Source organism: Lacerta agilis, chromosome 9, assembly GCF_009819535.1.
Source record: "Lacerta agilis isolate rLacAgi1 chromosome 9, rLacAgi1.pri, whole genome shotgun sequence".
Classification (NCBI taxonomy): Eukaryota; Metazoa; Chordata; class Lepidosauria; order Squamata; family Lacertidae; genus Lacerta; species Lacerta agilis.
Window position 1 is genome coordinate 24,082,679 of NC_046320.1, and position 26,813 is coordinate 24,109,491.

Sequence of the window (26,813 nt, forward strand, 5' to 3'; positions counted from 1 at the left end):
AGAGAGAGGTGGACAACAGACCACCATGTGAAACAATGCATGTGTGTAAAATCCATTAACCTTCACCTGGAAACATATGGCAAATTCCATTGCTCAAGTAAAGTCCCGTGTGCTTTTTGAACAAGTTACTTAGATACCATCCTCAGGCAAAATCACTATAGGATATAACACTTGATCTAGACTATAGGGGACCTTATAATGAAATTGGGCAGGGGAAAACCAGAGGCTAAACAGTAGCAGAGCCTCCATCCTCTCTGTATGGTTACAAAACATAGGTCTATTTTTTCTCATATATTTAAGGTCTTTAAATATTGAAATAAATGAGGGGTTTTTTTGGCGGGGGAATAAGCATATTGCTCATCTTCTTTAGGATTATGGAAAGTCAGTTAGTGGCAACCTAGGCTGAAGCCTACGAATTGCAAAGACAATTGGAATAACCCATCATTTGAACAATCATCCGCTTCTAAAATGCAGCCATTGGCTTGTAATAAGCAACAACATAATCTTGGTTAAAAAATGAACTCCAGGAAGGGTTGGGCAGTCTGAAACAGTTCTAATGCAAGGTGGTAAGGAATTTCCCTGAGGTTTCTTATTTTAAGAGCCAGAAGACGATCTCCTTTTCAACTGAATCCAGATGCCTTTATCTGGACGAAGAATCAATTCTCCTACAGGGTCAAGTTGATCACGTCGCTGTGCACTTTCAACACAGAAGCGCCGTAGGATGGTGGCCAAAATAGTCTTTTCTTCCATCTGTGCAAAGCGCTGACCTGCAGAGGGATTGGAAAGCGATGACAAGATACAATTAACCAGAGCAATTATACATATTTATTATTATTCAACGTGAGTCATGTGACATTGAAGTCAGGTCCTCAGATTCATCCTTAAACACTTTCCTGTAATTATACAAAACCACCAAACAAACACGGAGAGGGGGGAGGCAGTGGAATTGCAGCCGTTGGAAGGAGTAAGTGAAAAACTGGAAGGGATGGACTGATAATATTGGTGTAGAAATAACTTTAGACTGAGGTGCATTCACACTATATATTTAAAGCACTATGATACTGTTAACAAGTCATGGCACACACTCCCGCAAATAAACTTGGGAACTGTAGTTTGTTAAGGATGCTGAGACTTATTTGGAGATGTTGATTCCCCTCACAGAGCTAGAGATCCTGAGTTCTCTAAACAATTCGTAGCACCCTTAAACTACAGCTCCCAAGATGCTTTGGAGGAAGTCAGACTGTTTAAATGGATACGACTGCTTTAAATGCCTAGTGCCAATGTCTAAATAATCTTCCCCTTTAAACACTCCCTGCCACTGACTTCTTGCCCCTTTTTTTCCTTTCCAGATACAGATTTTTGACTCTCGTACATACCTATACAGTTCCTTGGCCCAGCAGAGAAAGGGACGTATGCATATGGGTGCCGTCCAGCTGCTTTCTCAGGGGAGAATCGCTCGGGTCTGAATTCCTCAGGCTCTGGGAAGACATCAGGGTCTCTGTGCAGTGCAAAAGGCAGAATTAGGGCATCTACCCCCTTTGGTATCCTGAATCCTCCTGTGAAAAAAGAACAGATATTCATGAAATAGCCCCCCATTAGCCCTGAGCTTATAGCCATAGCTCATCAAGCCAGAAACCCACTTGGACTACTTACTAATATAACATTCTTCACTCAGTTTGCGAGCAAAAAGTGGAACAGAAGGATAAAGGCGAAGAGCTTCTTTAATAACACAATCCAGATATCGTAGTTGCTTCATGTCGTCCATTGTGACATGACGATCAGAGTCCCCTTATAAAACCAGTGGCAGCGAGAAAAACATGTGTTATTTATGACCAGCAAAACATGCATCCTAACATTGAAGTTCTTACAACTATTTTAAATGGTGATGCACCAGGGGGCAATTTTAGGTCTAAATCAGTTACTTCCATGATTCATTTCTGTGCTTGGTCTCAGGAAGTTAGCCTGGATAGCTTTAAGTCAGCACACTTTATCATAACTGGGTTATGATAAAACAATACACTGACTCATCAAGACTTCCTTTTTGCTGGCAGAAGGTCTGACCACACTGAAGCTGTGAAGACCACAGCATATCTTATATAGGAATCATAGAATCATAGAGTTCGAAGGGACCCTGAGGATCATCTAGTTCAACCCCCTGCATTGCAGGAATATGCAGCTGTCCCATACAGGGATAAAGTAGTTTATAACTACAGAGGAGTCTTTCTTCTTGCTACATGATGCTAGAAGACCTGTGTGCTCTTCTCATGAGGAAAGGGTTGCATATAATTGTCGCTCTGGACTGAAGGAGGATGCCAGCTAGATAGGGCCACCAGGAAGACGCTCCAGAGTCTTGGGGAGTATGCTGTCTCCCCAGAATGCTTTTCCAACACATTACTGGGTGAATAGACAGGATCATATGCATCATGGATTCAGGTATGGAGGCAGCCTCTTGGCTGCCCGTGGCAGCAGGACTGGGGCTAGGGTTTCTTGCGCCCTAGGCAGACCACCTTCTGCCCCCCCGCCACCCGCCAAAGCCTGCTTTAGCGGGAGGTGGGGGTGGTGGAGAGGCAAGCAGCAGTTTCTCTGCTGTAGCGGAGAAGCTGCTGCTCGCCCGTCCCGCATCCCGCCCGTCCCGCCAAAGCCTGCTTTAGCGGGAGACAGGGGGTGGTGTAGGGGGCAAGCAGCACCTCTTCACTATAGCAGAGAAGCTCCCCCCCCCCGCCCAAGCCTGGCCAGCGCCACCTCCATTTTGGCGCCCTAGGCAATTGCCTAGTTCACCTTAATGGACGTGCCGGCCCTGCGTGGCAGCAGCGTGAAGGCACCCCCTGGGGGCAGGGGCCATGTGACGCCATGGTGCATCCGAGCGAGCAGCGCGTCGTGGGGCTCCCCTGTCCATGCTGCTTTACAGATGGGGCAGCCCCATGAGCCACCGCTCGCTCAGGAGCAGCAGCACCGGCCTTGGAGGGGCAGTGCCGGCCCGGATGGACTGGGCATGCCTGGAAATCCAGGCATGCGCAGTTCATTCGGGCCGGCGCTACTGCTCCCGCAGCGACCGGGCAAGAGCAGCACGGACAGGGTGCCGGGTGGTGGGGCTTGGCTTGGGGAGTGGCGGGAGGGGCCGCCGTGTGTCACCCCCCTCCCCTGGAACCCGGGGTGCCCCGTCCCCTGCGCCCCGCCCTTCCTACAACACTGCATGGATTCTACCTGCAGAATGATGAGTAAGCCAAGCCAGTGTAGGTCCCACCAAAGAGGTTTCTTGTTTAAAGCTGTCCTCTGAGAGCTGGGGTGGGGAGACTGGCCCTCTGGAAGAAGTGAGTGGAGTATATATCCCATCTTTCCAAAGCACTGGCCATTCTGGCTGAGGCTAAAGCAAGTTGGGGTTCCAGGAATGTCTGCAGGACCATAGGTTCCCCACCCGATTTAGAGCAGTGGTGGGGAACAAGAACTGACCAGGTGACCAAACCCTTAATCTTCTCAATACAGATCAATTTTGAAAGTCGGTGGGGCTGCCCACCATTCAAAGTTCACAGGATCTTGCTGTAACCCCCAACCAGCCAATTGGCAATTACAGATATCTCCTTTGGTGCCTGTTTGCAGATGCTGCATGGTTTCAAAAACTACATCTGCAAGCAGACATTTTCCCCCTGTAGACAGCATTGCTCTCTAGGAACTTCTTAGGGCAACCAATCCCAGCAGTCATTCTCACTTTAAGCTCCCTCTGTAACCACAGCCTTACCTACTCCAGACTCTAAGTCACATATGACATCAAATGTGCAGCAGGTGGGTGTGGTTTGAGGGAAAGCAGCCTCATGGGCCTAACTGGGGTCTGTGTTGGGCCCTGCGTTCTAAATTTGCCCAGGCTTATACCCACAGAAAAGAAAGACTCACCAAAAATTTCATCTAATTCATGGTGAACCTTCCTTTGGGCTTCTGGATGACTTGCAAGCAAGTAAATACACCAGTTCATGGCAGCAGTGGTAGTATCATGACCCTTGGAAGAAAGAATTTAAGAGGTCTAACATACTCTCACAAAAATTAGAACTCTTAACCATATAATGATGGTCCAGTCTAGGGCCCGAACAAGCTAGTTCAAATCCAAAATTTAAAGACACCAGTCCTATACACAATAGTCTTTCAAAATTTAAAGTACTGTATATTGGGAATACCATGTGCCTGGGAATCTGCCAGCCTGGTCACTCCCCCCGTGCCAAAGGCAAAATTACACTCCTGAGTCACTCCTGTAATCTGAAAAGATCTTGTTTGAACAGCTAATACTCCTATCTAGCATTAAGACAGACATATAAACTGAAGCTTTGCTTCTAAGTTGCTACTTCATTCTATTTATATCCTGCCTTTCCTGCTTTCACACAATTCCAAAAAATGTCATAAAAATTAATAGAAAATTTCATACAAAAACAATTTGTTGTATTACAAACATGCTTCCTTTGTTGCCGATTACTCCATTGTAACTCACCTCAACTTCCCATGTCTTAAGGAACAACAAGTCCCTTTGGAGCTGCCTCTCACAAGACAACAAGCAGAACCCTCTTGTCTTTTGGGTGCCCAGTGAAGATCTTCCTTTCTCAACAAGCATTTTAAGTGGGAATCATTGATCCTGGTCTACATATGGATTTGTAAATGTTTTATATGTGATGTTTTTAAATTGTTTGTATTGTTAAACACTTCCAAGATATTTTAAAGGAAAGACTTCATAAATGGGATTGAATAATTAGTAAATAAGCAAGCATGCTTCAGTGCCTTTATAACCACCAGAGGGCAAATACACAACAATACTGCTAATTTTTTATCAGTGGATAAAGTTACAGTTTAATTATATTCACTGAACTACCATTAACAATCTGTCTGGCAACTGTGTGAGAGTTGCCACCAATCCAGCCATGCTCCCCTAAATCTGCCTTTGCATTGGCAGACCAACTCTGCACAACAAAGACATCTGCAAACATGCCATGAAGGCTGGCAATATCTGCCATGTGGGAATCCCTTGCAGATGACTGCAGTGCCTGGAGACAGACAGACAGGTAGTGCAACCACAGCAGTGACCAGAGGAGGAATGACCGCTGGGAGAAGTGTAGAGAGAAGAAACACCATGGTGCATCTGCAGCAGCACAACCGGATGCCTTCATGTGCCCCAGCTGCAACAAAACATGTCTCTCCCATATCGGTCTCTACAGCTGCAACCTTCCAACAGTTTGACTTTACCCCCAAAGGGACACACTCCAATGTCTCCCGAGACAGATGGATGACAACCAATCTACCAAGTCATCTGATAAAAAGACCCTTGACGTTATATACTGTAGGTCTTGTCTTTGTTCAAAGACCTTCACATACATTAGCTTGTTGTGATCCTTTAAGTCAGGGGTGGACAGCCAGCACTCTTGTACTGGGCATTCTGTACCTCAAACATGAATGTATCCACTTCCTCTCGAATGTCCAGGTAGCTCAACTTCTTCCCATCATCATCTGTGGCATTCAGAAGCATATCAAGGAAAGCTCTCCTGACTTTGCGCTTGCTTTGCTTGCCGTTGCCAACAACCTCACTTTTATGCTGCTCTTGAATTTTTAGTTCATGAGCTTTTTCTGCAATAACCTTAGACAGTAAAAAAAAACACCATTCATTTCTCAGTCGAAATAAATAAATAAAAATGTCTAGTAGCACCTTAGAGACCAACTAAGTTTGTTCTGTATATAAGATTTCGTGTGCATGCTACTGGACAATTTATTTATTTATTTAGACTGTTACAGACCAACACAGCTACCTACCTGAATCTAGATTCATTTCTCAGGTTGCATAATCCAATGTGTGTACTCCCTGCAGTGTCATATAAAGTGATAAGCTATCTCTGTTGCACCCTGGACCTAGCAAAGTGCATTGTGCTGACAAGCAAAAAGAGGAATATATCCAATTGCACCCAGCTTGTCTAAAGTGCCCTATGGACACTGCCATGGGCAAAAACTAACTTCTGGGTAAACATACATAAAACCAGGATAGAAGGCATTTCAAATATCTCTGTAAAAGCTGTCTGGATGTAAATGTACTGCGTGAAAATGGATGCCTGACTGAGTAAATCTATCAAAAGAATTCTAAGAGACAACTCCTCACAGAGACAGTGATTTTAAGCTGAAATCTTACCTGCATTCTGAATTGAAAGAAAGCCACTAAGGAGAAATTGGTTTCTTAGCAGAGCCTACCTTACAGGCATGTGGTGAAGATAAAATGGGAGGCCCCACATACACCCTGTGAACACGCCCTGAACAGGGCTCTTGAGGTGGGAGAGCCACAATTGTGAATATTAGCAGAAAATCACTTTGATATTGGTGTGTATGAAACATCATGCATAAAGGGAAAATGAAGCAGCTTACATTATCAGTAAAGTTATGGAGTATCTTCAGGGTCCTGTAATGTTCTCTTCCTTGTCGGAACATGAGATACAAAAGGTCAGACCAGAACCAAGGAGACCTCTGTCTTTTATGAATCAGATCACTCATCCTAGGGTAACAAGCAACAACGCTTTCTAGAAAAGTGCTGTAAAGTACAGCAAAGAGCCCAGATTTCTTGCAAGGCTGTCATGTAAAGAGGCAGAGGAAAAATAGTTTACATGGCATACAGCTGGGACAGCACTCTGAACCTCTACTGCCCCTATCGCCTGCAGGGTTAATGTGGCTTCTACATCAGCATTCAACCCACAGAGAGGCCCAGTTTCTGCAACCCACCTCCAAAAAAGAGGTGCAGGGAGGAAGCTCATACAAAGCAGGCCTTTGAAGGTTTATCATGCAGACAGTCAAGTTAAAGCTGAAGGTTCTCTGCATCATGGAAGGGAAAGAGACTTTTTCTCTTAGTATTTGTGGACCAAGGCTCCGTTGAAGGGAAGGGGACCTGCAGCCCTCGAAATGTGGCTAGAGTCTAACAACCGTCTCTATACCCTGCTGCTGGAATAGATCATCACATTGACACCTACCTGTAGACAGCTTGGACATACTCGGAATCCTTATTCTGTTGTGCTCCTATGTTCTTGCCCATAGCTGTTTCTAGGAACAGGAGAGAAAGAAATCAATTAAAGAATCATTTGCCTACAAATCAAAGAGTGGGACATAAAAGGAACACAGGGAGCAACCATATATCAAGTCATACTGACTTCCAATGGTTTTCCAAGTTTCAGAGCCAGGGTGTTTCCCAGCCAGGATTTGAACCCAAGATCTGCTGCACTCTACCACTGGTCAGTTCATAGTCAAGTGTGTCTTGTACTAACACAGCACCACTACTACAGTAGTCCATTCTTCCAACAAATGAGCAGGGATGTTTAAACCTCATTTACTGCAACGCTTTGGCAGCGACTGCAGCACTTACCACAAATTACATCAAGGGTACACAATGTGATGTATAAAAAACAATCAAATGGCTCCTTGTCCACATGCTTTTCAAGTTTCTGAACAAGGATATTGGCTTGTTCATTCATCACTTCAAGGAAATCGTCTAAGATGGTGAAATGGAAGGTGGGCGTTAACATTTTCCTTCGGGACCGCCATTTGCCTCCAGTGCTGCAAAACAAAGACTTAAATATTATCCTTCTCTACACAAACAAATTTCAAAACAAAATGCATGTAACGTCTTCAAGCAGGACCTGCAATGCAATATTGCAGTGCTCCTGTTCAGGTTTCCAGTCACCCCATTCTGCCTTGCCTCCAGCTGTTCATTTCTTTCTCTAACATTCAGCCAAAATTCCACAGTCACTGAGCATGCTCAGTCCTCAATAAGCTGTTTTCCCTTGGTTTTTTCTCTGTTCCATCCACCACAAAAATATTTGCTATTGCAAACCCTGGGGTTCCCCTGAACCTGCTGATACTACCCTTGTTTGGGCTACATAAAGGTGTCTTTTTGACCACATAAGGACAGTGCTTGGTGAAATGAGATCACTAGTATGATATATGTTGATGTTCATGCACTAAAACACTTTTTCAAAACCCCAAGTCATGGCTCTAAAATGCCAATTCTGGATTTATCAGTTAAGGCTTTTTCCTCCCACACTCCTATCTCTTTCCTGTTCCAGATACCAGGCAGAACTTCCAGTTCACTACCTCAGTGCCGTGGAAGACTTACATTTCCAGACATAATACAGTCCTGAACTTTACTGTTTTGGAAATTCCTTCCCGTCAAAACATCCATTTCCAACTTGCAACATTGCCTATTTCTCAGCAATTGGTATTACACATAAAATGACCTCAAATCGTCTACCCCTTCAGGAAGCACGTACAGATTCCTTCAACCAGTTTCATGCTCCTTAACAAAGGGGTGAGGTTCCAATTTTGCCCATGAGGCCATTTCTCAAAAACCAGCCTCACTTTCCCCTCACATGATGCCATCTATGTTGGACAGCTAGAAACATGGCTGTAAATGAACCATCAGGAGCCTAAAAGTCAGTATCAATCAGCTGCTTGGTGCTGCCTTCAAGCCCACTATAATAAGCTACACTACTGTGCTCCCAGTGAGGAACTCCACAGGGCAGTTGACCTCTGCCACAAGCAGGTCTTGAAGTCAGTACCAATTGGCTCTTCAATACTTCTTTTCTTGATTAAAAAATTAGTTAGCACAGGTACTGAAAAGGAGGGAAATGGAGCAGGACTGTACCTGAAGCCCCATCTCCAAAGTCCACACAATCAGCAGAGCATCTGAAAGGGGCCTCCCTTCTGCAATAAATACCTCTGTGCACAAGGAGAGATCCTTTTCACACAATCAGTGAGGTGTTGGGGAGTGTGGCCTATGATCTCAGTCTGGCTTCCACCTTCATACATTCATTAAATGTGTGGGGCAGGCCTTCAGAACAGGACTAATAGCTCAACCAGTGCCACACACTCCACCTACACAAGGTGTGACAAAAGGGTACACTGCCTCGCCCATGTTCTAGGTCGTTTTTGATTTACCTTGTTAGAAGTCCTGTGCCCAGCCAAGGATGCAAAAACTTGTAGGGATAGGATTTTGTAATATGCTTAGAGCTACTCAATACAACCTGCCAACAAAAGAGATCAAGGGCATAAATTATTGACTTTGCCCTTCTATGCTATCTGTTCAATTTGACCTTCAAAGTAAGTCAACTATCTGAAATAGATTCTATTTGAGTTCGAAGTGACTTACTGATTTAGTGGGCTTGACTAAAGTCGTTTGCAAGGCAGGTTTGCTTTATCTTTATATTCTGATGTTGATTATGCCCCGAGGTATGACAGATCATGAAATCAGAAACTACATTCTCTAATCTGCATCAGTGATGCAAGTTAAGTTCCTATGAGACTAATGGAGCTTTCTCCCAGATAAGTGTGCATAGATTTGCAAAACATAACACTAGCAATAAATCCCCATGAGACTCAATGGAACCTATTTCTGAGGAAATATTCACAGGACTGCACTGATAGTACCAGGCTGAAAATGAACTTTACTTTGATACACTGAGCAATGTGTACAGCTCCCTCTATCACCATTTTGATGTCTGCTCAGATTATACCAGGTCACCAGATGAATGTCAACATTCTTTCCCTATTTTCTCTCTCTCCATGCAGTAATCCAAGGCGTGCATTTGACAGGTCTAGGATTTTTCTCCCAAAAGTCTTCCACGACATAATAATGCCAAGGGTCAACCTAGAATACCGCTACACAACTTGCAGTCCACTAAGGTAAGGTAGCCAAGGTGATGGGTGATGGATGTGAGGAAATGTGTGGGTGGGTGTTTCTACAGTTATGGCAGACACTTTGGCCCTATTCACCACCCATTCCAGCCCCACCCAGAGGCAGAGGAAGGGGGTGCAGTGGGTGCGGTCTGCCCCACGTGTCACCACTGAGGGGGGGTGACAAAATGCCGGGCGGCACTCACCGTGTGGCCTGCAGTGCACCCGAGCCACGTGTCTCTCCTGGGAGAGACACGGTAGCTTGGCTTGTGCAGGCTCTGTGCTGCCCAAACAGTCAGCCTGCTGCCTCCCCCTCCCCCAGCTGTAGGGCGGCTGAGTAGGATAAGGCAGGCAGACTCCAGAGCCCCGCGGTGCACCCCGCCCCTATGGGTGGCTCGCCCCACCCCTGGGTGCGCTACCCCAGGCACCCGAGCGCAGTGGGGGAGCTACATGCTGCAACCCCCAGAGCGGAGAACAGGTGGGGGTGTGGCTGGTGCGTGTCCCAGGGGCGTGGTGCACTGCCCGCAGGGGCATGGCACATGTCCTGGGGCCATGGCGCGCCACCCATGGGGACGTGGTGTGCAGCGCAGGGTGTGGCACCCCACCTGCACGGGCATGGCATGTGTCCCAGGGTTGCACAGCGTGTGGCATGTATCCCGGGAGGGTGCAGCGCGCATTCTGGGGGGGGGGCGGCTGCGATGGCACCCCTTCCCCTAATGACACCCGATGCGGACCACTCCCTCCACCCCCACCTTCGTCTGCCAGTGCCCGAGTGGCTTCCTCTGCCACTGGCCCCACCCACTGCTGACATGTACCCATTGACAGTTTATTCCCCATGAATGCAGCCCTGGGTGGTGGGGGATGGGAGAGACTTCTAGAGGAGACTCACCTCTACAGTATCTGGATGATATAACACTAGAAAGGGCAATGGTCCTACCCAAAGGAGTAACAGTGGGATATTCCGCAACAATTCAGTGCCATGCATCAGCTGAGAAAAGGAACCTGGAAAAAAACATGCATCCAGTTTGAAAATGAGAAAGTCAATGATCCCACATCTATGCTACTTGTTCTCATGAGAACAACACCTACTCTAAGCTAAGATTAATAGTTACACAGCAGGAGACCCCTCTACCCAAATTAAGATTGCAAGAGATGAGGGGCAAATTCCAGCCTCCCACTTTCTGATGCTCACAGGGAACAATTATGTGAAATCTAAGAGTAAGCCTTATAGTTTACATTTGTTTAGAATTCATTTTGACCATATAAATGATCCCCATTTATGGGTGGTTCCATACAAAGGGATGATTCCATATGATTAATGGGTAGTGGGCTCCATTCTAACATTGCACCGGGTTGCTTGGCTCTGTCCTCCAACCTCCTTACATATTGGGAGAACATTTGAGGGGAGAGCTCATGGAGGCCCCAAGGCTTCCAGTTACCAGTACATTGCAAAGCCAACCTTCCTCTTGATACAAGGTAAGGAGTTGCAATCTTGGGAGCAGGCAGGGCAGCACAAATCTGTTTCCCTTGACTTAACACTGTTGGCAGAAAGCCTCCTGACAATGACACTCTGTGTTGGAAATACCTGAAGGTCCTGTTCAAATGCTCTTCTTAACTAATTCATTCCTGTTTGTTTGGGTTTGAAAAAAAAATCATGTTTTAGAACAGGGGTGGCCAACTTCCAAGAGACTGTGATCTACTCACAGAGTTAAAAACTGGCAGTGAAATTGCAGATTTCTTGCTGCAATTATGTTTACTGTCCTTTTTGTGGGGTTTTAATTATGCCATTGTGTTTTGTCATAGTTTCATGTTGTGACTGCCCTGGGGGGAATGTACAATTTCACGCAAATGCCATAAACTGCTTGTTGAAGAGATATCTGAAAGTTTTGCAGTTCGACTCCTATGGGTCATGCCACACTATCTTGCAGCTTGCCTGTAGCTCTGCCCAAATGTGCAGTTGTGACTACAAATGAACAGGGAGGGCAGAGGTTGTCAATGTGGTGTCTGTAGGTGGTCATGTACCCACAAAGCCCTTTCTGGTGCCACAAGGTCTCCTTCCCCCCCCCCCCCCCCATGAAATTGGAAAGGATTCTGCTGTAGCCGATAAAATAGGGGGTGGTGCGGAAGTGGTGTCCACAATAATCTCTCCAGTCGGCAAATGTGCCCATGGATCCAAAAAGGTTGGCAACCACTGACATAGTGGCATGAAAATGGAGTACTCCCACTCCACTCACGGTTCAATATGTACACAGGGCTTGTGTTCAGTACTGTAATGGAGAAGGGGCAAACTTTTGTGATGTTTCCAACACGCGTTAAAACAGGTTCCAGGTAGCCTCTATTAGATTTGGTTGGGATGTGGAGGATAATTACTTCCAATATCACCAGAGCTGATTAAGCATGCTACAAAAATATGGACTTCATACTATTGAAGATAATTGGCTGCAGTATGATTTGCCTACATATAATGGAGTTCTGAGTGCTTCCTCATTAGCACGTTTGCTTTAGACTTCATGATTCCTTAAGTCTAACATTTTAGCTCTTTGGGGAACCACCAAGGATCCTAAACAGAGCATTCAGAAAAACTTCCAAACTCATTTTATGCCATCCACCAACACCTCCTGATGCTGCCTCATTCTTCAATCACATGAGAGTTTCATCCTTCTCCTTATTTTTTGAGTTTTGTTTTACTTGGGGGTGACCTCCCCCCCCCCCAGCTTTTCTATGTAGTTTCATCTGGAACAACTGAAGATACAGTATTTTATTCAATAATAAATTAATTGATAGTTGTGCTTTTTAAAAATCAAAATCAACCTGCTTGCTTGCCTTTTTTTTTTTTAATTCACGCATACACTCACACAACTGCGGTAAACAGACATTGCACAAAAGGAAATGACTGAAGTATGGGTCGGTCGGAAATCCATAAAGAGCAAAAGAAAAGGCAGAACCTCCTAGCGCAGGCATAGGCAACCTTCGGCTCTCCAGATGTTTTGGCCTACAACTCCCATGATCCCTAGCTAACAGGACCAGTGGTCAGGGATGATGGGAATTGTAGTCCAAAACATCTGGAGAGCCGAAGGTTGCCTATGCCTGTCCTAGCGGGAGATGAAGCGTAGCGGGGCGCGGGTTTGCTGATTCACAGCACTGGCTTTTTGCTTGCGCTTGCGCGCATCAGCTGCCCGGAGGAGAGGGAGGAAGAGGGCGCTTCGCCGCCTGCCTGCCTTTACCTTTCCGATCGCGGTCAAGGAGCAGCGCGTTGCCCAGCAGCGGGTACCAGGGACTGAACCCCGGGATGTGCTTCAGCTCCCTGTATTTCCAGTACTGGTCGAGCAGCAAGCGGGCGAACAAGACGGCCAGCAGCGTGGCGAGCGCGGCGAGCAGAGCGAGCGCCCAGGAGAAGAGTCGCTCGCCCTCCGGAGCCATCGCCCAAAAGCCCATCGTCGCCGAGCGCGGACGGCGTCGCTCTGCTCCGGGAAGCGGAACTTTTTGCTGAGAAAAGAAGCCCCGGGGCGAGAGGAGGAGCCGGAGCCGGTGAGGGGCAGGATTGCGAGAGGAGAGAAGGTCACGGGAGGGAGAAGCGGGGCGGGCAGAGAAGGGAGGGATGTGTTCCAATACACAGGTCCAGTGTGACAGAGCACTTTAAATCACAATTTAATGCCAAAAAAACCTAAATTTCTGGTGTGTGCTTGAATCCCTCTCATAATATATAGCAACTGTCTGAAGGCAGCCTTTATCTTCATGCTAGAAAAAGGAAATGTTTCAGATGGAGCTTTTGCTCATATAAAGGTCAAGAGATGGGGAAGGCACCGTCTGTTAAATTTCCACATGTTACTACGCAGAGAATCAGGCATAAAAGAAAAAAGAAAACGTAGCAATGCTATTATGGTCATAGTTTTCTTACCTCATCCTGTCCAAAATTGTCATGAAACTTAAAAGACTGCTGTGTAACTTAGAAATCTCAACTTATGCAAACATTTGGGACAGATTGTAATCTTCACCCTAGATCCAAAAAGCCAGCAGAGTACATTATGTACCAAGTGCCAGGAACTTTTGAATACACCCATGCTTCTGAACCCATTTAATCCATCTCTCCCCCCCCCTTCTCTCCATGTATTAAAAGTTACACTGGGTAGCCATAAGATGGTATAATCCTCAGTTATGGCTGTCATGTGTCATAGTGCTGTGGCACCAACTAGGACAGCGCAGGAGTGGCATGTGTGGTCAGAAGAGGAAGATGACTCCAAGGTGGGGAGTGGAGGCAGACTGGACAGTGACTCAGAGGAGGAACCCATCCCAGCACTCCCAGGCATCCCAGAGGGGAAGGGAGAACCAGCAGTGCCCATTGCGAGTCGATGACCCACCCCCACGTGGAGTAAATAAAACACACAGACACATGATTTTTGGTTAATGGGAAGAATAAGGCCACAACTTTATTGGTTACGGCGTGTGAGTGGTATTGGCTTAGGCATTGGACAAGAGCGCAACACTTTTGGGTTAACAACCAGTGGGAGGAGCTTGTTGATGCAAATTCAACAGGAAGCTTCCCCTGATGTCACCGGGGGTCGTGCCATGGCCCTAGCCACTAGCAGGGTATCGGTCAGGATCCACAACCACCGGATTCCGTTAAAGGGATACCCTTTGTGATGGCCACAACCTGACCTCCAATCACAACACATATTACATCATCTAATGAGTATTCCAATGCCTAACCACCAATACCATGAAGTTGTGACGAGGTAGACGAAAAAACCAAAAGGCCAGTGCCAATTTGCCAAATGGATAAAAAACTCCTACCAGGCCCCCTGGGCAACCAAGGCGACCAACCGAAGTCCATAGCAAGGTCAGAAGCATAGCGAGACCTAAAGGGAGGGAGGGCGGGAAATCCGATGGCGAGCAGGGGCAGAATGAGGAAGATGGCAGTGCCCAGGCTGGGGACTGCAGCCTGGCACTGCCCTCAGCCAGTCCTATTGGCTGGCTATGGGGCTTGTGCAGCAGGAAGGAGGGGCAAAGGCGGGGTGGAACACGCCCCCCTGCCAGCATGGGAAATGGCCCCCGCTCGCAAATTCTCCCCTCTGGGATGAGGAGAGGTCTTGCCACACCACCTCCAGAGCCTACCATTCCTAAAATGGTAGCTGAGGAGCTGACCAGCCAATGGGTGGAGCCCAGTGCCAGGAACTCTTGGTTACACACACCATGCTCTGGAATCGATTTAATGGATGGTTTGTGAACTTGATAAAAATACTGACCTACCTGCATTACAGTTAAAGGATTAGTATTAATTATACTCTGCACAACGTCTTGTTGATTGGCTACTGCCACACCTTTATCCAAAGCAATGAATCACAGAACAGACAAAAGGTGGCTTCTCACCACCACATAGTGTTGGATGATACTGAGGTCACTTCCAGAGGACTTATTTAAGAAGCATTCATCCTGATTTGTTTGCAAAGAGAATTCTGGTGAGACAATGAGAATTTGTCCTGATTTGTTTTGGGGGACGTAAGACAACATTGGGTCAAGCAAGTGTTATTCCAGGCTTTCGAGTGTGTTTTCACCTTCCTTGTTGTAAAAAAAAACCAAACCTGATCTTTTGAGGAAGCAGGCTTGTTTTACAAGCGTGCCAAATCAGCTTTAATTGTTCAACCAGAATTTGCTGCTATGAGATTGAATTCCAATTCAAAATGGAGAGAGTCTGGCAGTACCTTGATTATTTAGATCCATTCCAAATTTTTCTCTATCAGGACAGAGGGGTTCCCAAATTAATTTTTTTTAAAAATCTCTCTAAAGGAAGACTTCCACTACCTGCTAAAAACAGGATTCCAATTCCGGAAATCCCAGAAACACAAAGCAGCCCTCTCTCTCTCCTGATATCTTGAAGTCTCCCTCTTGAGAAGGGAAAAGCAAACCTGGGTTGCAGCTGTTTGCTTTTAAAAAGAAACACTACCACCTTGGTATCTGAAGAAGTGTGCATGCACACAAAGCTCATACCAAGAACAAATTTGTTGGTCTCTAAGATGCTACTGGAAGGAATTTTTTATTTTTTATTTTGTTTTGACTACCACCTTGGTTAATAATAATAATAATAATTTTATTATTTGTACCCTGCCCATCTGACTGGGTTGCCCCAGCCACCCTGGGCAGTTTAAAAAGTAAGTCATAGTCGCATCAGGCACTCTGAAAAGTCCTGCTATGAAAATTGAATGTTTTTACTGAAATAGTCCTAATGCAGAAGAAGAAGAGACTGGATTTGATATCCCGCTTTATCACTACCCGAAGGAGTCTCAAAGCGGCTAACATTCTCCTTTCTTCCTCCCCCACAACAAACACTCTGTGAGGTGAGTGGGGCTGAGAGACTTCAAAGAAGTGTGACTAGCCCAAGGTCACCCAGCAGCTGCATGTGGAGGAGCGGAGACACGAACCCAGTTCACCAGATTACGAGTCTACTGCTCTTAACCACTACACCACACTGGCAGTGCGGTAAGGAATTTTCCTGAGGTTTCTTATTTTAAGAGCAGGAAGTTGATCTCCTTTTCAACTGAATCCAGATGCCCTTATTTGGACGAAGAATCAGTTCTCCTACAGGGAAGAGTTGATCACGTAGCTGTGTACTTTCAATAAAGAAGTGCCGCAGGATGGTAGCTAGAATCGCCATTTCTTCCATCTTTGCAAAGCGCTGACCTGCAGAGGAGTTAAAAAGCAATTACAAGATGCAATTAACCATAGCAGTAATGCATATTTATTGTTATTCAACACATCACACTGAGGTCAGGTTCCCAAAACTCAATTTTAAATTCTTAAATACAGATGCATAATCAATTCCACCCAAACAAACAGTGTGTGGGGAGGGGCAAGCCAATGGAAAGAATGAAAAAGTGGGGAAAGTGGAAGGCGGGGGCTCATAGTATTGCTGCAGAAATGACCTTTAGACTTAGGCGTTTTTGCACTGTCCATTATAAAACTAATAGCCATGGCTTTCCTAAAGAATTCTGGGGACTATGATTTGTTAAGGATGCCGAGAATTGTTAGGAAAATCTACTCCCCTCACACAGCTACAATTCTTAGAATGGTTTAAGAATGAATCGCTCTGGAAATTATAGCTCTCTGAGGGCAATAAGTGTTTCCTAACAACTCTCAGCACCCTTAACAAAATACAGCTCCCAAGATTGTTTGGGGGAAGCCATGACTGTTTAAAGTGGTATAATACTGCTTTAAATGTATAGCGCTTCTGGGGCCTCACTAGATTCCCCATCCTTTCAGCTTTGCTGCTATATAATCATCTCCATTAGACACTTCCTGCTACTAACTCATTATCCCCTTTTCCTTTCTAGAGCACTGGTGAGAGTTAGGAGGTGGGAAGCATCCTTGGTGGCAGCAGGGCCAAGGCAGGCCAGCAAGGTCAGGTGAGGTGTCCAGGAGGGCACTGATTCATCACCCTCTCACCACCCCCTCAAACCAACTGCCTGAGGCAGGTAGGGCCAGAAAACAAGAATGCAATTTTAGGCCTTGCTCCTAAGTGCTATGACAAAAATCCTCTTTTGAAAGATCAGTGATAGAAGCATACTGTGCTCTGGAGTTCTGAAGATTAGATAGATAGATAGATAGATAGATAGATAGATAGATAGATAGATAGATAGATAGATAGATGATAGATAGATAGATAGATAGATAGATAGATATTATTACGGCCATTGGCCCATCGCGCAACAATTTCCCAAAACAACATATATGTACTTAAACTTTCAACTATAAGACTTCCATAAAACTTTAAGTTAACAGACTAAACAGTAAATTTACAACAAAAACATCACTCTCTGTTCATAAATTTATAAAAATACATCAATTATGGTATCTCATAATTACAACCTAAATCATGATTTAAAAGGGTAATCCAAGCCGCCCAGAAGTCCGTTTTTCTTCTTTAGGGATAGGAGAGTTCTGAAGAGATACAGACTTTTGACTCTCGCACGTACCTATACAGTTTCTTGGCCCAGCAGAGAAAGGCACGTATGCATATGGGTGCCGCCCAGCTGCGTTCTCAGTGAAAAATCGCTCAGGTCTGAATTCCTCAGGTTCTGGGAAGGCAACATGGTCTCTGTGCAGCGCGAAAGACCCAATTATGACATCGGTTCCTTTTGGTATCCTGAATCCTCCTGCCAAAGATCAATGGATAGTCATGAAAACTTATCGTTGTAAAACCAGCCATGCTAGCACTAAGCTTATAGCCACAGTACATCAAGGCATCAAGCTGTGATGGCTCTGTATTTGTGGAATGCTCTCCCCAAGGAGATTCAGCTGGAGCCTTCATTATACATCTTTAGCCGCCAGGCGAAAACATTCCTATTTAACCAGGCCTTTGGCTGATTGACATCAGATGCCCCTTTAAAATGTGTGGAAAGGGGGCGGATTATTGGGTTGTTTTCGTTTTTATTGTGTTTTTTATTTATTTTTTATATTGTGATTTTATGCTGTAAATCTTCCCTGAGATCTATGGGTATAAGGCGGTATACAAATTTAATAAATAAATAAAGTAAATAAATAAACCCGCTTGAAATACTTACTAATATAACATTCCTCACTCAGTGTACGGCCAAAAAATGGAACAGAAGGGAAAAGGCGAAGAGCTTCTTTAATAGCACAATCCAGATACCGTAGTTGCTTCAAATCGTCCATTGTGATGTTACGATCCGAGTCCCCTGATAGGATAACAAGAGGCAATTAGAGGGAAATGTGTTATTTATAACCAGCAAAACGTGCATCCTAACTTTGAAGTTCTGGCACCTATTTTTAAAGGATGGTGGAACAGGGGACATTTGAGGGACTAGCTCAGTCACTGACATAATTCATTTCTGTGCTTTAGGCTTAGGATGCAAGTCAGCATATCTTCCTAAGCCAGAGGTTGAGATAAAGCATAAAAAGCATTAGGCCAGCCTCCTGACTCCAGAACGGTGTTTTGTCAGCAGAAGGAGTTGCCAACTACTGAGGCTACTAAAGGACAGGGCTTCCAAGCACTCATAGCCCCACTCTGCCAGCAAAATAACTACTGTAACTAAATAACTAACTTCCATCTCTTTTGTTTTATGTATGGGACTAGCTGCAATCCTTTTATACCTGTAGGTGGTCCCTCTCAAGAGAGCTAAACCAGTGGAGCGTCATTGTCTGGTGAAGGGAAAGGATTCTACGCATCATTGATTGTATCTGCAGAATGTTATCTGGGAGCCTTTGAGAAATATGCCAAGCCAGAGTAGACCCTGTTAGAGATTTCAAAGTGCCTACATGCAGAAAGTCAGATAATCACCTATAGCAATTAACAGTTGGCTGAAAGCCAAGATCTGCTCTCTCTCCAGACCCTTAGCAACGACCTGTGATTGGTCAAGGAGTTCCTAAAGAATGAGCTCTGTGTGAGAGCTTGTGTGGTGTGTGGTGTTTGTAGTTTGGTTACTGAAGGTTGAGAGAGAGAGAGAGAGAGAGAGAGAGAGAGAGGAAAGGTTTTACTTTTGTTTCTTTTATTTCCAAAGTCTGTACATAGTAACTTATGGATACTAGTTGCTTCAATAAATACTGTATATAGTTATCCAAGTGAGTTGCTGAGTTCCTGCATTGTGCTGTCCAGTCAATGCTCTACAGCCAGAAGCTTCCAGAAAAACTGCGTTCACTCTGCTGTGTCCAGGACTACGTCATTTTCCTGACAAAAAATCTTAAGAGACCCCACCTACAGAGTTTATTATTTAAATGTTTCCTGTTATAGATGGAGAGGAAAGTGGGTATGGTTTGGTGAAAACAGCTTCATGGGCCAAAGGTACTGGACTTATATGAGCGGAATCCCCTGATCTCGCCTCGTACAGAGTATGAACAAATGAGCTCTCCACACCAAGAAAGTGTTCCAAAGCTTTACTTCAAACTGTCTTTAAACCTGTTACAAAATACATTGTAAATACAAATCAACACATTGCTCCTAAGCATGGGTAGGCAAACTAAGGCCTGGGGGTCAGATCCGGCCCAATCGCCTTCTAAATCCGGCCCACAGATGGTCCGGGAATCAGCGTGTTTTTACATGTGTAGAATGCGTCCTTTTATTTAAAATGCATCTCTGGGTTATTTGTTGGGCTTGCCTGATGTTTTTACATGAGTAGAATGTGTGCTTTTAAAAAAAATGCATCTCTGGGTTATTTGTGCGGCATAGGAACTTGTTCGTTTCCCCCCTCCAAAATATAGTCCAGCTTCCCACCAAGGTCTGAGGGACAGTGGACCAGCCCCCTGCTGAAAAAGTTTGCTGACCCCTCCTCTTAAGCAACAGGTGATTTGCTACAATTCTCTGCAAATGGAAATCTCCACAAAATATTTTATGCACGTTAAAACTCAGTATTTTTCAAGAGGTTCTCCATCTCTGCATTAGAAGAATCAAGAAATATTTGTGAGTACCCAGAAATATTCCTGCATACCATATTTACCCAGGTTTATATCCACAAAAAAAGAAAAAGAAAAAACTTACCAAAAACCTCATCTAGTTCATTGTGAACTTTTCTTTGGGCTTCTGGATGACTTGCAAGCAAGTAAATACACCACTTCATGGCAGCAGCGGTAGTATCATGGCCCTTGGAGGAAAAAAATGAAAGAGTCCTAATGTTTTATCACAAAAATAGGATCCTCAGCCATTACAATGATGGCCCAATCCAAGACCGGAACAAAGTCTTTCACACCCTCTGAAACTCACAGCAGTTTTTCTTAGCACAAATCCAAAATCTGAAGGCACCAGCCACATACACAAGAGTAAGTCTTGTAAATGTCTGGGGGGAATTAAGTGTACAGTATTAGGAAGACCAGGTGCTAGGGTTTCTTCCAGGCCTGGTCACTTTCCTTGTGCTAAAGACAAACCGACATTCCTGAGTCACTCTCATATCTGAAAAGAGTTGGTTGGATGGTTAACACACCTATCTAAATACAAGACAGACATATACACTGAAGCTTGGTGTTCAGGTACCTTCATTTTATTTTATATGACATATGATAGTATTTTATTTTTATCCCACCTTTCCAGCTTTCACACACAAACGTGTTATGTATAAAACAATAGCATTTCTCAACAAGCATTTTAAGTGGGGATTTTTTAATCCCCAGCTATATCTGGATTTGGAACTGTTTTATACATGATATTCTTAAATTCTTTGTATTTTTAAAGCACTTCTGTGATATTTAAAAAGGAAGTAATTCATAAATGGAATTAAATAATTAATAAACAAACAACCATGCCTCAGTTACAGGTAAGTAGCCGTGTTGGTCTGCCATAGTCAAAACAAAATAAAATTTAAAAATCCTTCCAGTAGCACCTTAGAGACCAACTGAGTTTGTTCTTGGTATACCAAGAACAAACTCAGTTGGTCTCTAAGGTGCTACTGGAAGGAATTTTTTATTTTATTTTGTTTTAACCATGCCTCAGTACTGCTATAACCACCAGAGGGCAAACAGACACAACAAAGTTACTGGTGGATCAAATCAGATTTTAATTATACTCACTGAAGCAATCTGTCTGGCAACTGTTTGTGTGCAAGTAGTTCTTTGTTTTCTTTATTAAAGCGAATTAATATCAGGCAATGATTTATTTCATGCCCATGTATTGTTAATGAAGTAAGCTGTGTCATTGAGAATTTATTTAGGTATTTTAAGAGAATACCAGATTGATCGGGTATGGCAAATGCAAGCTTACCATCTAGCTAAGGGAAGCTTCAGATACATATTTTCTACAGCAAAGTTTTACATGTGTTAAATTAGCAAACACATATCTGAAACAATTATTTTCAATTATTTACTATTAACAAGCTCAAACCAAGGTAATTTTTTTCAGCACTAAGCTGAAGTATGATATGGCAGCTCCCATGTGTAGGCATTTGCCTATCCTATAGCCAGAGATTTCTTGACTTGTAGATTTCTTAACCCTTACACCTCTCTATTTAGAAGTAAACACCATTGAGTTCAATGGGGTTTACTCCCAGATATATGAGTACAGGATAGCATCCCTAACCACCATGCTATGCCAGCATTCTTGTACTGGGCATTCTATACCTCAAACATGAATGTATCCACTTCCTCTCGGATGTCCAGGTAACCCAACTTCTTCCCATCATCATCTGTGGCATTCAGAAGCATATCGAGAAAAGCTCTCCTGACTTTGTGCCTGCTTTGTTCACTGTTGCTGACAGCATTGCTTCTATGCTGCTCCTGGTTTTTTAGTTCTTGAGCTTTTTCTGCAATGACCTTAGATAATAAAAACAAAAAAGCCATTCATTTCTCAGATTGCAGGATGCAATGTGTGCACTCACTGCAGTACCAAATAACACGACTAGCTATCTCTGAACCTAGCAATGTGCTAGGTCTGTATACCCAGTTATGAAGATGCATTTGATGTCAAACTGTTGCTGGTGAGGCACAGTGGGTAGTGTTGAACTGAAGCTTGAGTTTGAATCTCAACTCAGCCATGAACCCCAATAGGTAGTCTGAAGGTTGAGTCATTCTCTCGTAGCACAACCTGCCTTGCAGGCATGTGGTGAAGATAAAATGGGAATTCCTACATGCACACTGTTACCACAGGAAAAAAATATAACTGGGATGGATGGATGGATGGAATCACATAAAACTCCAGAAAATAGTGCTCTTCGTGGCATGTCATCCTGTACATTCAGGAGCCAAGGGGTATAGAAGAAAATGGATGCATGTCACTTTGGTCCTGCCCCCCGATGTCTCTAAGCAAACCTTCACAAGTTGAATGCAAACATGTGAAGAGAGCTTGGGAGCACAGTTGCCTGAATACGCAACACTCTTCACAATCTGCAACACTGATAATTTGGGGCTCCAGATTTCAGAAGCCTTGTGAGTTCAGGGAAAAAACACCCTCAAGCTGTCATTAGATGTTTTCCCTAAACACACCAAGGCTGGGAGTGGAGAGGGTAAACTTTTGCCCACACATGCCCAGCCTGATATGCTCTGAGCAGGGCTTCAAATTCTGGGAGGGTCACAATTGTTATTATTAGCAGAATACCTTTTGGTATCTGTGCCTATGAAATAGAAAACGCAGCGGCTTACATTATCAGTAAAGCTGTGGAGTATCTTCAGACTCCTGTAATGTTCTCTTCCCTCTTGGAACATGGGGTACAGAAGGTCAGGCCAGAGCCAGGGAGACTTCTGCCTTTGTTGAATCAGAACACTCATCCTAGCGTAACAAGCAACAAAGCCGGGTATATCCCTAAGAAAATTATGAGAAGTACAGGAAAGAGCCCAGATGTATTGCTACTAATCTGAGCAAATTAGTGTCATGTAAAGACACAGAGAAATGTGATATACATGTGAAACAGATACACAGAGCCCCAGCTCAGGACATACAGCTCGGGCCATTTTCAGCCCCTCCACTGCGCTGGTCACCTCCAGTGTGAACGGGGCTTCTACATAATCATTCAACCCGGTTCGCTCAATCCACCTCCAAAAGGAAGGGTAGGGAGGAAGATTGTACAAAGCAGGCCTTTGCAAGTTTTTCATGCAGACAGTCAAATTCAGGTTAAAGGGTGAAGGAGCATCTCCACCCCATCATTCAGCCCGGAATCTGAGGTCCAGCTCCGAGGCCCTTCTGGCAGTTCCCTCACTGTGAGAAGCAAGGTTACAGGGAACCAGGCAGAGGGCCTTCTTGGTAGTGGTGACCACCCTGTGGAACGCCCTCACATCAGATGTCAAGGAAATAAACAACTATCTGACTTTCAGAAGACATCTGAAGGCAGCCCTGTTTAGGGAAGTTTTTGATGTTCGATCTTTTATCACTATTATTATTATTATTATTATTATTATTATTATTATTATTATTATTATTATATCTGCATGGTGGAAGGGAAAGGGCCCTTTTTCCATGTAACCCCCCAATAGGACACTGCAAATCAAGGCTCTGCTTCAAAGATGGAAACCTGTGACACTCCAGATGCTGTTGAGACTCCAACTATCAAAATCCCTGACCATTGACAGGCCACAGGTTCCAAACCCTTGCTGCTGGAATGCATCATCCCACTAACAACTACCTGTAGACAGCTCGGACATATTCTGAATCCTTATTGTGTTGTGCTCCTATGTTCTTGCCCATAGCTGTTTCTAGGAACAGGAGAGAGAGAGAGAAATCAAACAAAGAATCGTTCTCCTAGAAACCAAGAATGGGACATCGGAGCACAGGGCCCATCAAGCTCAATGTTGACAGAATTTAAATAAACAACAAGCTATTCACATTATTTTTAAAATGGCATGTGTCTAATTTAGATAAATTGTTACAAGGAGAACAACTCTTCTGGTCAGATCTCACAAAAAATGTCCATTCGTCCAACAAATGAGCAGGGATGTTTAAACCTCATTTACTGCAACACAGCAGTAAATGCCCTTACCACAAATTACATCAAGGGCACACAGAGTAATGTATAAAGTGCAATCAAACGGCTCCTTGTCCACATGCTTTTCAAGTTTCTGAACAAGGATATTGGCTTGTTCATTCATCACTTCGAGGAAATCTTCTAAGATGGTGAAATGGAAGGTGGGTGTTAACATTTTCCTTCGGGACCGCCATTTGCCTCCAGTGCTGCAAAACAAAGACTGAAACATGAATGCCTTCAAGCAGGACCTGGAACAAAACATTGCAGTGTGCAGTGCTCCTGTTCAGGTTTCCAGACACTCCATTCGTCCTCACCCCCCAACTGACCATTTTTTTCTCTCTAACAGTCAGTCAACAGTACATAGTTACTGATCGTGTTCAGTCTCTAGTTGTATTTTTTACTGGTTTCTTTCCATGTTGTCTCCCCATCCCTGCAATAAATATTTGGCACTGCAAACCTTGGGGTTTCCCTGAACCTGCTGGTGCCCCCTTTGCCTAGGCTACATAGAAGGATGACTGACCACATAAAGACCAGCACCTAGCAGACTGAGGTCATTAGTATGGTGATGTTCAAGCAATAAACCACTTTTCAAATCTCATGGATCTCAATGCCAATTCTGGATTAATCAGCAATGAGTGGTCACCTCCTATGGCTTTTTCTTCATAAACTGTTCTCTCTTTCTTGCTCCAGCTACCAGCCCAAAACTTCCAGCTCACTGCAGATTCCCCCAACTAGTTTTATACATGTTAATACAGGGGTGAGGTTTCGATTTTGCCCATGAGGCCATTTCATTTTTGCCCTCACATCGAATCATAGAATTGTAGAGATGGGACCCTGAGGATCATCTAGTCCAGCCTCCTGCAATGCAGGAATATGAGGCTGTCCCATATAGGGATCAAACATGAGACCTTGGTGTTATCAGCACTATGCTCTAACCAACTGAGCTATGCAAGGATACACGATGCCATCTGTGTGGGACAGGTAGAGATGTGGCTGCAAATAAACCATCAGGAGCCTTAAATCAGTATCAATCAGCTGCTTGGCACTGCCTTCAAAGCCCACTGGAGAACTCCATAGAGAGCAGCTGACCTCTGCTAAAAGCAGGTCTTGAAGTCAGCACCAATCAGTTCTTCAATACTTTTCTTGAGAATCAAACAAGACTACACCCGTCGGCCCACCTCCAAAGTCCACACACTCTATAGGACATGTGCAGATGTCGTGTGGCCAGTGGGCTGTCATGGGTGTGGCCTGTAACCCCAGTCCCACTTCCTCCTTCACACATTCATTATACATGTGTGGCAGGACTGATAACCCAACCGGCTCTGAACACACCAGCTACATTGTATTCCAAAGGGTAGGACAAAAGGGAACTTATGTTCTGGGTCCATTTACCTTGTTAGGAGTCCTGTGCCCAGCCAAGGATGCAAAAATGTGTAGATAAAGGGTTTTGCAAGATGCTTAGAGCTCCTCAACACTACCTGACAACAGAAGCAAGCAAAAATGTAACTTCTTGACTTTGCCTTTCTATGCATCTAACTTGAATTCCACACTCTTTCTCCTGATTGGCTGATGGACTCACTAGCTCCCACTGGTTGCTGGGTTACCAGGAGGCAGACCCAGAGCCTGTCCGTCATAGGGCTCCCCTCTACAACTTGTGTTTTCATTTTTTTTAAGAGTGCACAGCTCATGCACACATCTGTTCAGAAACCTCAATCAATGTGTGGAGGTCAAAAGGACATCCCAGGTCACCTGAACTTGGCTCAGCTCATTTGGTATCTAGTGTATACTGGGAATTACTCATGTATTTTCAAATGTTCTTTGATAATTGCAAAAGCAGTTGAGATTCTCAGGAAGGTGCATGTTGCACTGAAAACCACATTTGGCATCTGTTCTTGGCTCCTGCTGCATCACAGGCAGCTAGTGGCATCGTGTCATTTTCCAAGTGGAAGGCCTGCCTCCATAGGGAGCTGCAGATAGCAACACAATCTGTCTCCAACACAATTGTCAGATGCTTCTTTCCCTGTGTCAACTCTGTTTCTCTATCACCATGTCCACCTTTATTTGTAAGACCAGTTTTAGCAGGTTAATGACTGTGCTATTAAGATCCTAGAAAAAGGGGCCTGATTCCAGCCTGCCTGGGGGCCTTTCCTTCTGCCTGGAGAATTTGGTCTGTAAGTAGGTTGGCTAGATACAAAATATGGCAGAAATCCAGCACCTTTAATAGCTGTGTTGAAGAAGGAACTTCAACAGGTGTCCTGCTGAAATTTTCTCTTCTGCCTCACTCTTGCAAGCGCTGGAGACCTGCCCAATTTTGCATCTGCCCATCCACCCATGAGGGCTGCTGTGAACCCATCTTCAAGGAACAGCACTCTACACATATACCCCCTCTTTATTATTTCTTCGTGTATTCCAGAAAGTGGATTATGGGGCTGAAGTCTAGAATTGCAAGGAACAAAGCATCCATATTTCTTGCTCCCACCCATTCAGCCCATCTGCTTCAATCTACCTCCTTTGCTTGCAGTGCCAAGGAGGGTGTCAGCTGTGCTTCAGAGAAAATGAGGTGGGGGGACAGATGATGGAACTGGGAGAGCAAATGTGGCTGCTCTTCCTTTTGCTGCACTGCATCGTTTAAATCGGGAGCGGGGAGAACATGTAGCCTTCCAGATGTTGTTGAACCCAACTCCCATCAGCCCCATTCAACATGGCCTGTAGTCAGGAATGGAGGGAGGAGGATCCAAAAACATCTGGGGGACC

The 26,813-nt window shown here is 44.6% G+C and overlaps 2 protein-coding genes across 3 annotated transcripts; both read right to left on the reverse strand.

The window, feature by feature from the left end:
- Positions 1 to 258: 258 nt before the first annotated feature.
- LOC117052665 (cytochrome P450 4V2-like) lies at positions 259 to 13,189 on the reverse strand. 2 transcript variants are annotated; one of them, XM_033159685.1, is made up of 11 exons: positions 12,897 to 13,188; positions 10,562 to 10,674; positions 8,938 to 9,023; positions 7,367 to 7,557; positions 6,978 to 7,047; positions 6,382 to 6,508; positions 5,417 to 5,608; positions 3,889 to 3,991; positions 1,654 to 1,788; positions 1,377 to 1,556; positions 259 to 767 (listed from the first exon to the last, which is right to left on the reverse strand). In XM_033159685.1, the coding sequence occupies exons 1-11, from the start codon at positions 13,105 to 13,107 to the stop codon at positions 595 to 597; spliced, it is 1,581 nt and encodes a 526-aa protein (XP_033015576.1). In that variant the 5' UTR covers positions 13,108 to 13,188; the 3' UTR covers positions 259 to 594. The 2 variants fall into 2 exon arrangements, with proteins under 2 accessions (XP_033015576.1, XP_033015577.1); XM_033159686.1 differs by having other exon boundaries at positions 631 to 767; positions 1,377 to 1,498; positions 12,897 to 13,189.
- A 2,955-nt stretch (positions 13,190 to 16,144) lies between these two features.
- Positions 16,145 to 25,534, reverse strand: LOC117052667 (cytochrome P450 4V2-like). The gene is made up of 9 exons (XM_033159689.1): positions 25,452 to 25,534; positions 24,075 to 24,265; positions 23,721 to 23,790; positions 22,744 to 22,870; positions 21,727 to 21,918; positions 20,159 to 20,261; positions 18,228 to 18,362; positions 17,640 to 17,819; positions 16,145 to 16,347 (listed from the first exon to the last, which is right to left on the reverse strand). The coding sequence occupies exons 2-9, from the start codon at positions 24,232 to 24,234 to the stop codon at positions 16,175 to 16,177; spliced, it is 1,140 nt and encodes a 379-aa protein (XP_033015580.1). The 5' UTR covers positions 24,235 to 24,265; positions 25,452 to 25,534; the 3' UTR covers positions 16,145 to 16,174.
- Between the last annotated feature and the right edge of the window lie 1,279 nt (positions 25,535 to 26,813).

Bases quoted from the DNA above. Each gene is read 5' to 3' on its own strand.
- LOC117052667 (XM_033159689.1), bottom strand. From the start codon at position 24,234: ATGTTAACACCCACCTTCCATTTCACCATCTTAGAAGATTTCCTCGAA. The intron at 18,363-20,158 runs GTAAGTTTTTTC...TTATCCTATCAG, and splicing joins TGAACTAGATGAGGTTTTTG to GGGACTCGGATCGTAACATC. The intron at 17,820-18,227 runs GTAAGTATTTCA...GATCTTTGGCAG, and splicing joins GAGTGAGGAATGTTATATTA to GAGGATTCAGGATACCAAAA.
- LOC117052665 (XM_033159685.1), bottom strand. From the start codon at position 13,107: ATGGGCTTTTGGGCGATGGCTCCGGAGGGCGAGCGACTCTTCTCCTGG. The intron at 7,048-7,366 runs GTAAGTGCTGCA...TCCTGTTCCTAG, and splicing joins TACCCTTGATGTAATTTGTG to AAACAGCTATGGGCAAGAAC. The intron at 768-1,376 runs GTATGTACGAGA...ATCCCTCTGCAG, and splicing joins TGGGCCAAGGAACTGTATAG to GTCAGCGCTTTGCACAGATG.